Source organism: Batrachochytrium dendrobatidis (genome assembly GCF_000203795.2).
Source record: "Batrachochytrium dendrobatidis JAM81 unplaced genomic scaffold BATDEscaffold_2, whole genome shotgun sequence".
Classification (NCBI taxonomy): domain Eukaryota; kingdom Fungi; phylum Chytridiomycota; class Chytridiomycetes; order Rhizophydiales; genus Batrachochytrium; species Batrachochytrium dendrobatidis.
This window is the reverse complement of record NW_006281100.1, coordinates 743,370-757,055: the sequence shown is the minus strand read 5'-3', so window position 1 is coordinate 757,055 and position 13,686 is coordinate 743,370. Positions and strand designations below refer to the sequence as shown.

Here is a 13,686-nt window from a genome sequence, read left to right as displayed (position 1 = left end):
GTTCATCAATCGTCCAACAAAGGTAGCAAGGATTAGAGTTGCATATTATCGATTCTTGAACCTTACAGAAAATGACTCGAGTATAATAAAGAATGGATTCATTGAATAATTCCAGACACTGAGTTAAGAATGTTTATTAGGTCAACCTGTAGTAGGAAACTGAATAGTTGACCATTGCTTATTTTAGAGTCGATCACTGCAAGATAAATACAAACGATCCATTTTACGTGGATACGGCTGTAAAACGCGACTTATCGTCAATGGCATCTGATGTGATCAGTAGTCTAATACTGCTACTCAACCCAACTGTGGTGTTTAGTTTACTGAACATTTGAAAGCACACTTGTATCAATCTGGTCAATCGGCCTTTATTGTTCAAGCTACTTTGTTTAAAATGCCATTGAATTATACCAGTCAATCATAGTGATGGTTGTCTAATGAACCAAAGGATCGATGCAGCAAACAAAGTACCATCTGTTTGGTTGTCTACCACATCAAGCCATTTTTTGGCAGCATTCTTTTCAAACACTCCGCTGGCAGTCCGGACACTACACTCATAGATTATGTGAAAATTGAACAGTGGTCAGCAATGCAGCTAAATTGTAGATCCATGCACAGTTGGCTACATACTTTATGAGATGTCGCACAATGCCTGAACAAAATTCTGGATGAGCTTGAAGGGACAGACACGAATATCCTTTACTCATGATCTGCACATTCGAGATATCCGTCGATGCCAACACTGTAAAGCCTTTGGGAACAACAGTGACATGATCCTAGGTTTAAAGCGCATACAGTTTACGTGAGTGTTGGTGATCAGTCTTTAAAGGCAATCAAGACATCAACCATAAAGCAAATTGCATACTTGGTGCATGGACTGCAAACACTGTTTGAGCAAAGATATGAAGCAGTTGATATAATAGATTAAATTGTAATGTGAGTGCCGACTAAACTTTTGAATTTGCTGATTTTGGAATGCAGTTTTGGTTTACAAGGCCATGATACTGACCAGTTCGAGTACACCAGACTGTAAACCCAGTTGAGCAGCAGTGTCCTCTTGTGAAAGTCTAATCCGAGTAAAACCAACTTCCCATCCAAGAGGGTTTTTGGAAACTAAGAGATATGAAGAGTTATGGATGGGACTATATTGCTAACAACTAATAGTCCATCCAACTACGACCCACCTTGTCCTCCCAATGCCTCTGCAATGATCTGATGGCCAAAACATATACCAATTATCTTTGTTTGAAGAGCGTCAGTGTCTCGAACAAACTGCTTCAACCTGTTGATCCAATCAAGCTGATCATAGGCAGAGTACTCTGGATATAATAGATGAGAATGAGTTGAATGATTTGTATCAGAGTAGTAGTAACCGAACCAGTGCCTACTCAACAATACAAAGAGCCCTCACTCACTTGAACCAGACAGGACAACAGCATCATATTCTTGAGGTGCAGCTGGATATTGGCCATCAATCACATAGAATGAATCACACTTGACAACAAGACCCAGCGACTTTCCTGCATCAACGAGTAGATTCCCAATGAGAGCAGGATAGTCTCCAAACTGTGTCTGAATCTCTGGCAGTAGATGGTCGCATACCAGCACTGCTATTTGAAGCGAGTTGGTTTTCTGCGAGCACTGCATCGTTTTAACTGGTAAAGATGCAGCTATCTGATAAGGGTACAAAAGCAAAAATGCTCATCAACCTCCAATTGGTCTGCCAAGTTGCATGGATCAAACTGGATATTCATGAGCAGGTCACTCGATCTGATTCTATTTCAGTATTTTCCATCAACTCTCGATTCAACACCATCCACAAAAAACATTGAAACAACCAAACTTTCCCTCTTTAAAATAAAATTGAAATACTTTGTCCTTGACTGGCATTCATACTACCATGTCAATTGATGAATCGATTCCATCAACAGTTCTAGCCTCGGAAACTGAAAATACTATATCACAAATCACTTTACGACGGATAACCTATAAGCTCAATGGTACTTTTGGCCCTGATTGAATTTGTAGTTATGCTGGACACCATGATTAATTCCAGCCCAATTGGCAAATCCATCTTATTGTTTGGTCTCATATCAATCGCTTATAGTTTAAACTAATACACATGCATATGTTGGTATTTCAGATTTTGTTTTTCTCAAACCAGAAACTGAAGATGAATGGTATGTCATGATCTTGAGTAGCGGCATTGCAGGATAATCTTTGTAATTGGTGTTCATTCTAAAACGGATGGTTGCTTCTAACTCTTTATATTTCTTTATACTCAATGGTCATTGGTATTTTGAAAAATCTTGAGCTATTGACTGAAATTTCCATTGTCATTTTCAACTGCTTTACCTTGCCAGAAAATATGAACATTTATTTGCCCATCATAAAACACAAGTCCAAAAGATTTCTAATTTTAATTTTAATAGTTATTATATAGGCAGAATAATTGAATTTATACCGGATAAAGACGCAAAAGACTTTTTGGTTAATATCAAAGTAGCATGGTTCTCTCGTCCGCGCGATGTTTTTGGTGGAAATAGGCGTAGACACTTTGATCCTCGCCTATTGATTGCAACCATGAACACTGATATCAATCCGTAAGTATATTGGGTGGTCTTGATTTTCATTGTCTTAAACTACTAAATGAGCCGTGTCTACGTTTGATAGAGTATCGGCCATCATTTGTAAATGTGAGATCAAGCATATAGACCATATCAGCAATATGGATAAATACAAATCTGATGAATATGCATTTTATTATAATCAACGTAAGTGTCTAGTGAGCTGTTTGATTTTTACATTGATTTGAATGACAAACATACTTTATACTTTTTTCTGCGCAGTATACGATAGGCACACACGCCGTCTGTACGATGTTTTACCTATGGAATCTGTAAAGAATCTTCCAAAACGAATCATGCGACATCTTTTAAGTTTTCAGTTTATTCTTGTAGAAGCTGGAAGTGCCGATAGGTTTACTACAAAGCGAGTTTGTCAAGCCTGTGATGGTTGGTGTAGTCCTGACGAACCTATTGCTACATGTGGGACGTGTTCCAATATATTGCACTTGGACTGTGCGGGGATGACAAGAAAACCTTCAAAGGGTTACACATGGCAATGTTCTAGTTGTTTAAGAGACTTTCAAATGAACGAAAGGGGCGCTTCCAACGACGATCTGGATAGCACAAATGGCCAATCAGACAATTCTAATCATGATGAAAAGGACACACCGAGCAAACTTAAAAAAGCCACGCCCATTGATTTTGACGCCGATGAAGTAGATGGCAGGTTTTGGCATATATTTATTATCTTGAAATGCTGCATCAAAACAGCCATTTAATGCACTCCATTTAGTACTGCTATAAAATTTTAATCTAGTTGATGTTTGATTTAAAATATGTAACAGATCATGTAGCTGCACATACCCATAATCACAACCCGTTGTTTCCTTTTTGTTATTTTGGAAAATATGCGTCCCTAAATGATCTAGATGGTAAGTGAAATATACCGTTTTGACTGATTATTATTGGTCATCTATTTTTAGAAATTCAAATATAACCTGTTGATATAGATAATCTTGATGAAAAATCACACCCAAAATCGTCTAGCAGGTACCTTCACTTAAAAGCATATATACACGCATATCTATTTTATGACTTTTATTTACTGGCTATTATATTGTATTACAAGAATCGGTAAAGCATTCCAAGCACATATGCCAGAATGCTGTGATACGACATTGTTGGATGCCGAGTCTAAACAAATCAAGGCAATTGATAATCTCCAGCAAGAGCCTACTTTGTCAGTTCGACGAAGGGGCCGGCCTCGTATTTCCAGTACGGATACAACAGTCAGTCGTAGCAGCGTGGACGAAGTTGTTTTTTGTGGTCATACTCTCACAGAAAAATCTATTGACGGTACGTCAATCAACCGTTTTTTAGTTTTGGATTAATTTAGTTGGTACAGAGTAACTCAGTTTCATTTACCTTTAGCTGGGCATTATTTACGGCTTTTGTCAGAGTTGGGAGGATTCAAAAATTTATCAGGACGCATTGTTTACCAGTGCTTATTGCAGCTCTACCAAAATCGATCTCGGCCCGATGAGGACAAGAGCTGGCTTAATGAGCTTGTTTCTCAAGAGCGCAGTAGCCAATGGACTGTGGCCGAGATTTCATCATTTGAACGGGGTGTAGCCAAATATGGTCACGAATTGAATTGGATTCGTAAAGAAGCAAGTAATGAATTAGATGATGTACTAATGCTTCTTGCTAACATTGTGCATCAATGTAGTTTGTGCCTAGTCGAACGCTGAAGGAAGTTATATTATATTTTTACATTTGGAAAAAATCGCCCAATTACACATCTGTTTACTCGGAATACTGCAGGGTGTATAGGCCAAAGTACGCATATATGCCAGATTTTTTTTGGAATCTATACTAACTTTTTTGTATTTAAAAATAAGGAAATTTCTAAAAAATACTGATGTACGAAGCTCTGCTGCTGCAAATATTAAAGATTTTTCCGATTTTTCGTCTACAGAAGAGGACAATGTAGAATCTTTAAAACCGACCATGTCGTGGGTAGAATGTTCAAATTGTTTTAAAAATGCCAAAGTAACCCGGCCTGCTGGATTACTTTTTGCACATGGTCAGCAGCAGCGTTGGTGTTTGGAATGTCACACCTACTACATCACATATGCAACTCCTCGGATTATATCTGAAACTATTAAAAAGGCTAATCGGGAGAAAGGTTTTTAATTTTTGTGAATAGCATGTCTGTAGTTTTCGATTTCTATTAGATTTAGGAATTGACCATACTTTTGGTTACTAACTTTTACCGTTATCATTGAACCACGATAGAGAGAAAACGCAAAGCTCGCGAAATGGTCGACGAAGATACTCATGTTTTTAAAAAACGAGGTCGTCCTCCAGGTAGATCTCAACTTGCTAAAAAGGTAATATACGCCAAATATATAGGTTAAAGCTCAGATGATTAAAAGTTGATACTCTTGGCATTATATAATTCACACGGTAGAATAACACGGAAGAGACGTGGGCTGATATCAGCGATAAATTGGACGATGCCGAACTGGAGCCATGTGCAGTGTGTCTGGATTTTACAGAATCAGAAGCGTCCAAACTGGTTCGCTGCACAGGATGTAGATTATATGTACATACACGTAAGCAAATACACTGTATTTACTTGTCTAGTGTCTTGATACCGACATTAATCTATGTATTTTGCTTTTGCTATATTTATTTTAGTGTGCTACGGCGTTTTATCTTTTAAAACGAGTAAATCAAACTCCTTTCAGTGCGATCGATGCATGAATTCACAAAATCCAGAATCATCACTGGTATATCTATGGCTATTGGATCTATTTTGAATCTTCAACGCAACTGACTTTTTAATTTGATTTCATGTAATAGATTTATGATTGTGTTCTTTGTACTGGTCAGCTTTCGTCGAGATTATCCCCAATTAAACGCACAATTTGCAACAATTGGGTACATGTGCAGTGTGCCATCTGGCACAGTGAACCTATTTTTGGATGCCTAAAATCTTTGGAACCGGTTGAATCTATCGGGCTTGTTGATAAGCAAAAGTGGTTAATGGTAGCGGTTTTTGTATGAGTTTGTTCTTGAAAACACGACCAATCAATAGACTAACACAGCTAAACTCCTGTTTTTATTGCCACCACTTGTTTAGCATTGTAATATATGTAACATTCATGCAGGTGCTTGCGTCAAGTGCACTACAACTGGGTGCTTGGCAGCGTCTCATGTTACTTGTGCCCAACATGATGATTCTTGGGTCGCAAAGATACAGACAAAAACTATCCCAGACGTTAAAGATGGATGGGACTACTCGACCATTGTTACATGCCCATTGCATTCTAGCAAGGTTTGCTGTAACTTTGATTGCAAGATTGTATATCTTCGTTATTTGACGCCATTAATGTTTTTTGGTTTATTAAATTAGAATGAGAATGAGAATAACTTGGCAGGATCGTCTGATGCTACTACCTCTGAAATTTTGTTTCAATACATCTCTGGTTTCAAGGTTGGTATTTCGGGGCATGCCACGCGTAGCCAAAGACGAGCTGCTTCTCAAACCCTACATTCACAGTGCTATTGCCATGATCCTTGTAAAGAAAATATATCTATATCACAAGACAAGAGTATCGTTACACAGCATATAGACAGTCTACCTCAACCAACACCATATCTCGAAAAGACGTCAAGCACTAATAACAACCCTCTGTGTACTGAGGATCCTTTGCTTGATACAGCCAAAAAAACATCAGCAGAAAACGGAGTTTCAATTGAAGAAGTGCATTGTGTAATGTGTAATGTATCAACCTCGCCCTTTTGGTTTTGTGCTGAAGATCTACTGTTGATCAAAAATAGTTTTGAGGAATCATTATTTGCTTCCATCAATGCCAAAGGTGCGCGTGTATGTTTTGCGTGTGTTTTACAGTCTAAAAGCCAACTGGTCAATAACCTTTTGGTTTAGCTACCAAAATTCCTTGGAAACGCTTTGATCTTTAAAAAATGAATGCACTACAATCACCCATACTTTATATCTGGATAATTTTTAATAGAATTGGATATTTCTAAACATGAATTGCGGCAATCAATCACATATATTACAGGCCAGATAAATATGGACTCGATAGTCACGTACAATTTACTACAATCTGCCTGTCAACTGCGTAGATTAAAAGTAGAAGCGAGTTTATTTTATTCAAAAAAATGGTTTAGTTGTAGAATCCATAAGTTGCTGCTAGTAAAAAGAGCTACCATCGCCAACAACGGGGCTATCATTCATGTCAATGATGTCCAATGTCTCGTTGGTGCTAGAAGCAAATGATGCCGAGTTGAGAGAGTGAAATGCCGTAATCTATAGCAAAAAATCTCATGTAAGCATCAAATGGCATGCAATGGAATAAGCAAGTATTGAATCATAGGAAATGTATTCAATTGTAAGATCAAATATGCAACAATTCATTACCATTGGAACTGATTGAAACTGGGCATGTTGAAGCTGGAGATACTTTTTATCCAACTCACAAGGTGTATCTTTAAACCCGTTGGCTAAATCCGGCTAAAGCACGGTGGTTAATCATTAAAGTAATTTTTAAAATAAAGCATCCAGTAGTCATAGTTGTATGATACAGCGCAATCATTCTATTTTATAGAAAACACTTACCAGTGACTTGTATACGGTTTTAGCCTTTCCTTTAAAATGCTTATGCATGTCTTTTTGTTTACGTCCGCAGACAGGACACCACAAACCGTAGTCTAGGTGATATTCAATGGCAAGTGCTTGTGCAGCTAATTCAAGAGCTGTATCAAGACATACCCGATGAAAAGCGTGACGACAGGCAAAAACGACCAAGGTTTCCTCAGCTTCGCTTTCATACATGGCTCGAATATGTAAAAGACGACGGCACGACTCACATTGGCCACGAAACGGACGAAATCCTTTGGAGCGTGATATATTCAAGGAAGCGGCCAAACGAAACGTATCAGCGGCAATAATGCGAGTAGCGGCATGGTACAGCTCACGATGATAAACATGGGATTCCAACATGGAAAAAATAAGATCACGATGATCTTCAAATTTCGCATTTTTTTGAGTTTGTACTATTTTGTGAATCACCAAGGGAAGTGGCACGTGTCCAACTACAGCACTAACTACAAGCCGAGCTATTGACCCAAGAAAAGCGGACATATCACTTGCATCTAGATCGTGGGAATTTTGAGAAATTGTGTTTAAGATGTCGCTGTGATCTTGATGAGGCAAACTTGATTGTAAACTCAGAACCAAGGTGGGGCTATGACAAGAATCACTAAGTTGCTCGTTGATGCAACTGTGTGTAGTAGTGGGTGGAGGATTTGCTATGGATGCTATGCTAAACATGTCCGTTTTTAAATCTCTTGGGGGCTGATGTAAAAAAAGCTTAAAATAGATCTCCGTCAAAAAAAGCAGCCAAATGTCAAGCTGCTCGCTAGGATCTAAAGCAGCCGCAGAACGCTCACATACTCCTACAGCAAGATCGACCAACGAAGTTGCATTGTGTTTCAAGGTGTCAACGCTTAAATCGCTAGGAACTTTAAACTTTTCAAATAATTGCTCTAAAATGACGATTAAATCAGCTAGCAGTACAGACAGTGCGCCTGTAAAATCCCCAGTACGTTCAAGCAACCAAGCGGTGGCATGGGTAACGTGATATAGTCGTAGAGCGCTAAACACAGTGTCTAGGCTATATGGAAACCCACTACAGGTATCATTGAGCCAAAGTAAGTATGGATGAACATCGTTTGGATCAAATTCAGACATTAGGGTTATAACTGTATCATAAAAGCTTTGTGGAAATAATCGAGATGTATTTTTCCGCAATCGTGATGCAGCTGTAGTCAAAGGGATAGTGCGTGTTGTTCGTCGGGTAGTTGTAGAATTATCATCTATTAAAAGTAGAGCTGGTGAAATAACAACAGAGTCCTGCTGTAAGTAACTGTTTGGCACCAGCAACCCTTTAAGGTAATTGTAAAGCAGTCGCGGGGTGTTGGACAAGGTTTCAATTATCCGATCATGTTCACTTGGCCAGTAATATGATATAAGCTGCGAAGTAGAGTAACTGTCAAGCTCTACTAGTGGAATAAGATAGTCAAACACACACTGTTTTACATCCAAAGATTGCTGATATGTCAGTGCTCCCGAGTCTAGCAACGTTCGTACTGCTTGCAACGATTCGTGAATTCGCCGCTCATCTTTGAGATATGCTCGAAGAACTAAATTGTATTTTCCAAAAACTCGCGCCATGTGCTCATACACTCTCCATAAATTGGCCTTTTCATACTTATCTAAAAGAGCCGATTGTTCGGCGGAGCTTAGTCTGGCTGACACTGATGCAATTGCAGCGCCGCTATCTATAATGGAGAGTATCGATACCTCTCGTTCTGGCTTTACATTGACATCTCCACTTTCGCAAAGCACATTTAATATGCGCTCCAGTAGTTCATCAGATAGATGAATATGCTTGCGATGCTTGCTGTAACAACGAGCAAGAAAAGCAAACAGGGAAACAGTATATGATGTTGATGTGACAGGGCAACTGTTTTTCATATTCCCATATACTGACTCCATTTGAAATGCATCGACAACCTGCAGTAGAGCATAGACAATTAGTTGGCGAGTGACCCCTGATGGCGATAATTGTCGAAAAGCCTTTGTACGCGGATCTTCAACAGGTAAAGCAAAACTGCTACTCCATTGCACTCCATCTGTCAGAGATTCGTCATTGAAAACCGTGCCCAACATTTTAATGAGCTCATCTACATCTAGCATAATAAGAAGTCGCAGATATGGAAAAGGTTCTATACCGATTTCAATAGAGTTTGTTCCAGGGTAGTGAATACGAACAGGTGACAACAACAGAGTGTAGATGTCAGATTTTGCCTGAGCTTGCTGATCGTGTGTAAGAGTGCCAATTGGAAATGCAAGACCAGTAAGTGCGTACGCAAGGTAGACATAAATAACATAAGCTCTTTGATGCTGCTGTATTAATACGATTTCCTGATTGGCTATGATTGATTCTGTAGAAATAGTGGCTGAAACTAGTCCATTTGTAGATGTTACGGGACATAGATTCAGAAGATGGACTAATGGGGTGACATAGTCTTTCAAAACCGCATTGTATATGTATATAAGTGCATAATTTAGCTGATAATCCTGACATATTTGTAGAATTTGATGAATGTTCAAAGTAGTCGGGTCCAAGTGCAAAAGAATTTGTTCCAATCGATCCATCCATGACCGCTTCATATAATGATCAATGATCGCCTGTACCACAGAGGGATTGGAAATGCTCACAATGCGCTCATTAAGAACATAAGGCTCAAGTGATTCCACAAAAACATGATCTACACCAGAGTCAACATAGTGATCATAAACTTCTCCAAAAAGCAAGTCTAGACGATCGATAGCAATGCATGTATCAAATGTTGTTTCTGTCACTCGCTCATATGTCGACAGATCCTCATTGGCAGATGGATCATAGCTAGATAGTGACATGGACACATAATTCAGAATAAGGCTGGACGCATGTTCTCGAACCTTTCTTTGACAGGTATCAGGATCTTGCGCTAGTCCAACAACGGCATAATTTCCCTCCCCGTGATAAAATGAAATTGCCATTTCAAATGCTTTTCGAAATTGTCCAATTCTTACAAGGGATGCTATACGATCTATCCACGAAATTAGACTTGCAATAACGATCTCAAAGCTACCTAGAAACACCAGTCTACTTTTGTAAACACAAACGCTTGCAGAATATGATAATTCAATAGGAATTCCAAATGCTTCAAGTGGTTTGTGAAACAATGGTTGAAATACAATACGTTGGGCAGAGATATCCACCCGTTCCAGTATTGCAAAAGTGGAAGCATTGACGGTTACTAAATGCTCCGACCGCGTAACACAGACAAATATCTAGACATTATCACAAAAATAAGTGTTAATCAAGACCAGTGACGAAAATAGATAACACCGATATTTAGTCTAAAAAATTGGTAAATATCAATTTTTAGAAAATCAGACATTACTCTTACCGATTCAACAAGCCATCGGATAACGACAATATTCTCATCCAGTTGGTTACTGCCTTCGATTTCAAAGTTTATTTTTCGTTTTGTCTTTTCAGTGTCATTTGCATGCCAAAGAATACGCAAAACAGAAAATTTTCCCTGGTTGGAAAATGCCAGTCGAGGAGTACCTACAAGTTTTCCTGTACCATGCCATTGAACATAAAAATAAGCATAGTTTTGAAATAACTAAAAACAGTAAAACGCGCTTTATATACCATTTTTTTGAACTACTGGTGCCCACCAGTCTAAACAAGCAGATTCTATTGGTCTCCTTGTATTTCCGGCTGAGTTAGTGTCATCAATATTCCATGAAATACGATACTGTATTTGAGGGATGGGTCTCATTGTCATAATGGCCATTTTGTAAGGAGTAGATATGGCAATAAATTGATAGTTGTCACTGATGCACTTTCCCGACAAATAGGGTAAAGTGCTCAAAGCATAAATGGTTGTAGGCAAACTGTTTTGGTTTGAACTGTTAAGTGACCGACCGTGAATACGAATAGAATTGATGGAGTTGAAAACTATCCCTTGAGATATGGTATGCAAAAATGCCGAGCCCTAACATAGATAAAATGAAATGTATAAAATCAGCTTTAACTGATTACATTAATGTGGTAGATATTCCAACATCAAATTATACAGCCACCCACCCGATCATCGGCAGAAACAAATCCAATTTTTCCTAGACTTGAAGTATGGGCAATCGGATTCCCCGAAAGATGCCCATCTGCTCGACCACTTTGTTGCTCAGCATTGGTGATTGGATGTATAATTTTGATCGAGATGCGGCGCACAGTATCCCACACAATTATGAATCCTCTGGCATACCCAGCAAATATTTGTTTATGATTATGTGAGATGCTTAAAGCTGTTACGGCACCATATGAGGAAGCTGACAAGGTATCAGCGAGTTCAAGTATATAGTGAATATTAATTTAAATACCATTACAGCCTATTGATGCAAGCAATGCTATAAAATATTACATACCTTGTGTCGAGTTGAAATCGCCTAAAATACCGAGTAGATTCTGTGCAATATCATACAATAAAATAGCAGATTTGGACGTTCCTACTGCAATACCTCCAGATACCTGAAAACCATTATATTTGGTATTTGAAAATTCAAGATGCTTTTGCATGAGCATGAAAAGCATAATCAAGCAAAAATAAAATGATATAAACTACTTACTGAAAAGCACGTCGGTGTTCCAACTTGACGAGCAAATGCCTCTGAAAATAAAGATAGGGATAGTTTACGTAGCTTTGTCCACTTTACAAAATCATATGGCCCAGGCGGAGCAGATGTGATGGCGCCGTCAGGAAAATGAAGAAAAGAATCTTCAGAGCGTACAGATGATAAATTTTTTGATTTTGTAGATGGTTGGCACAGATATTGCGAAGAAGTAAACGAAAGGCGACGCTTGTCCGGCATGGTAGATGTAGTTTGCGCACTCCTTAGACTTTCTAAAGAATTTTGGGGTAGAATGCTTCTTGGGCGATGAAGTAGTCTTCCGTTCTAATAAATCAGATTCATGTTAGCAAATCATGATTCATTTCAAAAATGCAAGAAATAGATTTGTTGTGAAGAGTTTAATACTGCATTAGTAGGACACACTAACTGGAATACTTGCCATTGATTCTGTGGCACAAGAATGGTCTGACCCAGGCTTCAGACTTTGGTTTTCGTCTACTTCGATAATGGGATCATTCATTATTTCTTCGAGAGTAAGATGAGCAGCTGATCGAGTGGTTTGATACATACAAATTTTATTTTTTGTAGATAAAAGGTTGGATTAGTCTAAATATGATTAAACTATCATTCGTTTGAAAATCAAACAAATAGCGATACAAACCGTTCACGTCCAAAAATTGCTCATATAGCAGAATTTCGCAACCAATTCTCTCAAACAGCATCATCCAAGCATCATGTACTGCGGGTACAAATTCGGAACGTTTTAGTCCATCCAAAACTTCTTGTCGAAGCAAGTTGAATTTTGCTATGGTTCGTTTCAATATAGGTATTGGTGTATCTATAATATCCATTTCGGGTAAGATCAAACTGGAGGAAAAAGGATATTGATAGGGGCAATTAGTCGACTGAAAACAAAACGATCTTGTTGTAGCTACTATCAAACTGCGATAACTGAAAGTGGTACAACCAATATCACGCCCATACCTTTTAAAATCCAACTCAATGATATCCAAGGTTCCTATATGAAGTTGGTTTGATATTAAATATAGGCAGTATTAGATGGTATCAAAACTCGAGTTGCTATTGGTACAGATTTTCCTAAAGAATATCCGAGGCAGTAGTACAGGTTCAACATACTTGATACAAATATTGTGGCATTCTTAGAGTACGATGGAGTGGAAATAGAATCCACATCCGCTGAGCGAGCGCTTTGAGATTGGGGAAATGTATTGCCAAGATCATGAACAGACTCGCTGCTATCTCCCAATGCCGAAAGAAGATCAGATACTTTATCTAAGACATTAATGTAATACAAGCAGATAGGATAAGTCAGTGGAGTTGTAAAAAGCTTGATGGATAATTCTCAAGATTGATTTTGCAACTTGAACGCATTCTGCATCGATAGCATTGATTCCTTTGATGATCGGATAGTTCAAAGGAAATCCATGCAAGTATTGATGCCAATCCATCAAACTATTAGTAGCCGATGTATCCAACCTTCACAAAGAGTCACCAAAGGCAGAGTATGGTGTTGTCGGCTTGCTGACTGACTCGAGGCTGATCCAGGAGCCTGGCTGGATGATGGTATGTGCAATCCAATTTCAGATATAGGCTCCAGAGCACTATAAGCAATATGTTTGGGCAGGGATTCAGTAGGTGACTCTAAATCATCCATCTCCGACATGCACAACACATTCAAGGCCGAGTCGTCCATTGCTTCCCAAACAGGTTTAATTCTAACTTGCAACCAAGGAAAACTCTAAATGTCTTGAAGCTACAGTAATGAATTTTAATCAAAACAGATATTATAACCGTATTGCCATAAAATAAGCA

At 38.5% G+C, this 13,686-nt stretch overlaps 3 protein-coding genes across 3 annotated transcripts; 1 reads left to right on the top strand and 2 right to left on the bottom strand.

Moving 5' to 3' along the window:
* Positions 1–132: 132 nt before the first annotated feature.
* BATDEDRAFT_86199 (uncharacterized protein) lies at positions 133–1,668 on the bottom strand. The gene is made up of 6 exons (XM_006676845.1): positions 1,416–1,668; positions 1,185–1,319; positions 1,010–1,113; positions 866–886; positions 631–776; positions 133–548 (listed from the first exon to the last, which is right to left on the bottom strand). Exons 1-6 carry the CDS (start codon positions 1,645–1,647, stop codon positions 419–421), a joined length of 768 nt encoding a protein of 255 aa, XP_006676908.1. The 5' UTR covers positions 1,648–1,668; the 3' UTR covers positions 133–418.
* A 232-nt stretch (positions 1,669–1,900) lies between these two features.
* BATDEDRAFT_22861 (DNA-binding E3 ubiquitin-protein ligase SNT2) lies at positions 1,901–6,522 on the top strand (the record flags this gene model as incomplete). Its single annotated transcript, XM_006676591.1, has 16 exons — positions 1,901–2,000; positions 2,444–2,603; positions 2,674–2,774; positions 2,850–3,283; positions 3,385–3,499; positions 3,578–3,617; positions 3,697–3,923; positions 4,026–4,258; positions 4,297–4,406; positions 4,469–4,755; positions 4,866–4,960; positions 5,041–5,185; positions 5,271–5,362; positions 5,436–5,633; positions 5,716–5,910; positions 5,989–6,522. 16 exons carry the CDS (start codon positions 1,901–1,903, stop codon positions 6,520–6,522), a joined length of 3,066 nt encoding a protein of 1,021 aa, XP_006676654.1.
* Positions 6,523–6,728: 206 nt separating this feature from the next.
* BATDEDRAFT_34401 (CORVET complex membrane-binding subunit VPS8) lies at positions 6,729–13,567 on the bottom strand (the record flags this gene model as incomplete). Its single annotated transcript, XM_006676724.1, has 13 exons — positions 6,729–6,909; positions 7,021–7,113; positions 7,219–10,503; positions 10,623–10,798; positions 10,874–11,219; positions 11,312–11,480; positions 11,646–11,752; positions 11,851–12,177; positions 12,281–12,399; positions 12,515–12,720; positions 12,838–12,871; positions 12,991–13,146; positions 13,351–13,567. The coding sequence occupies 13 exons, from the start codon at positions 13,565–13,567 to the stop codon at positions 6,793–6,795; spliced, it is 5,352 nt and encodes a 1,783-aa protein (XP_006676787.1). The 3' UTR covers positions 6,729–6,792.
* Between the last annotated feature and the right edge of the window lie 119 nt (positions 13,568–13,686).

What these genes read in the sequence shown, in the direction of transcription:
- BATDEDRAFT_86199 (XM_006676845.1), bottom strand. Translation starts at nt 1,647, where the DNA reads ATGCAGTGCTCGCAGAAAACCAACTCGCTTCAAATAGCAGTGCTGGTA. An exon ending in TGTTGTCCTGTCTGGTTCAA is followed by an intron (nt 1,320 to 1,415) that starts GTGAGTGAGGGC and finishes TATTATATCCAG; the next exon opens with AGTACTCTGCCTATGATCAG. An exon ending in ATTGTGCGACATCTCATAAA is followed by an intron (nt 549 to 630) that starts GTATGTAGCCAA and finishes CTATGAGTGTAG; the next exon opens with TGTCCGGACTGCCAGCGGAG.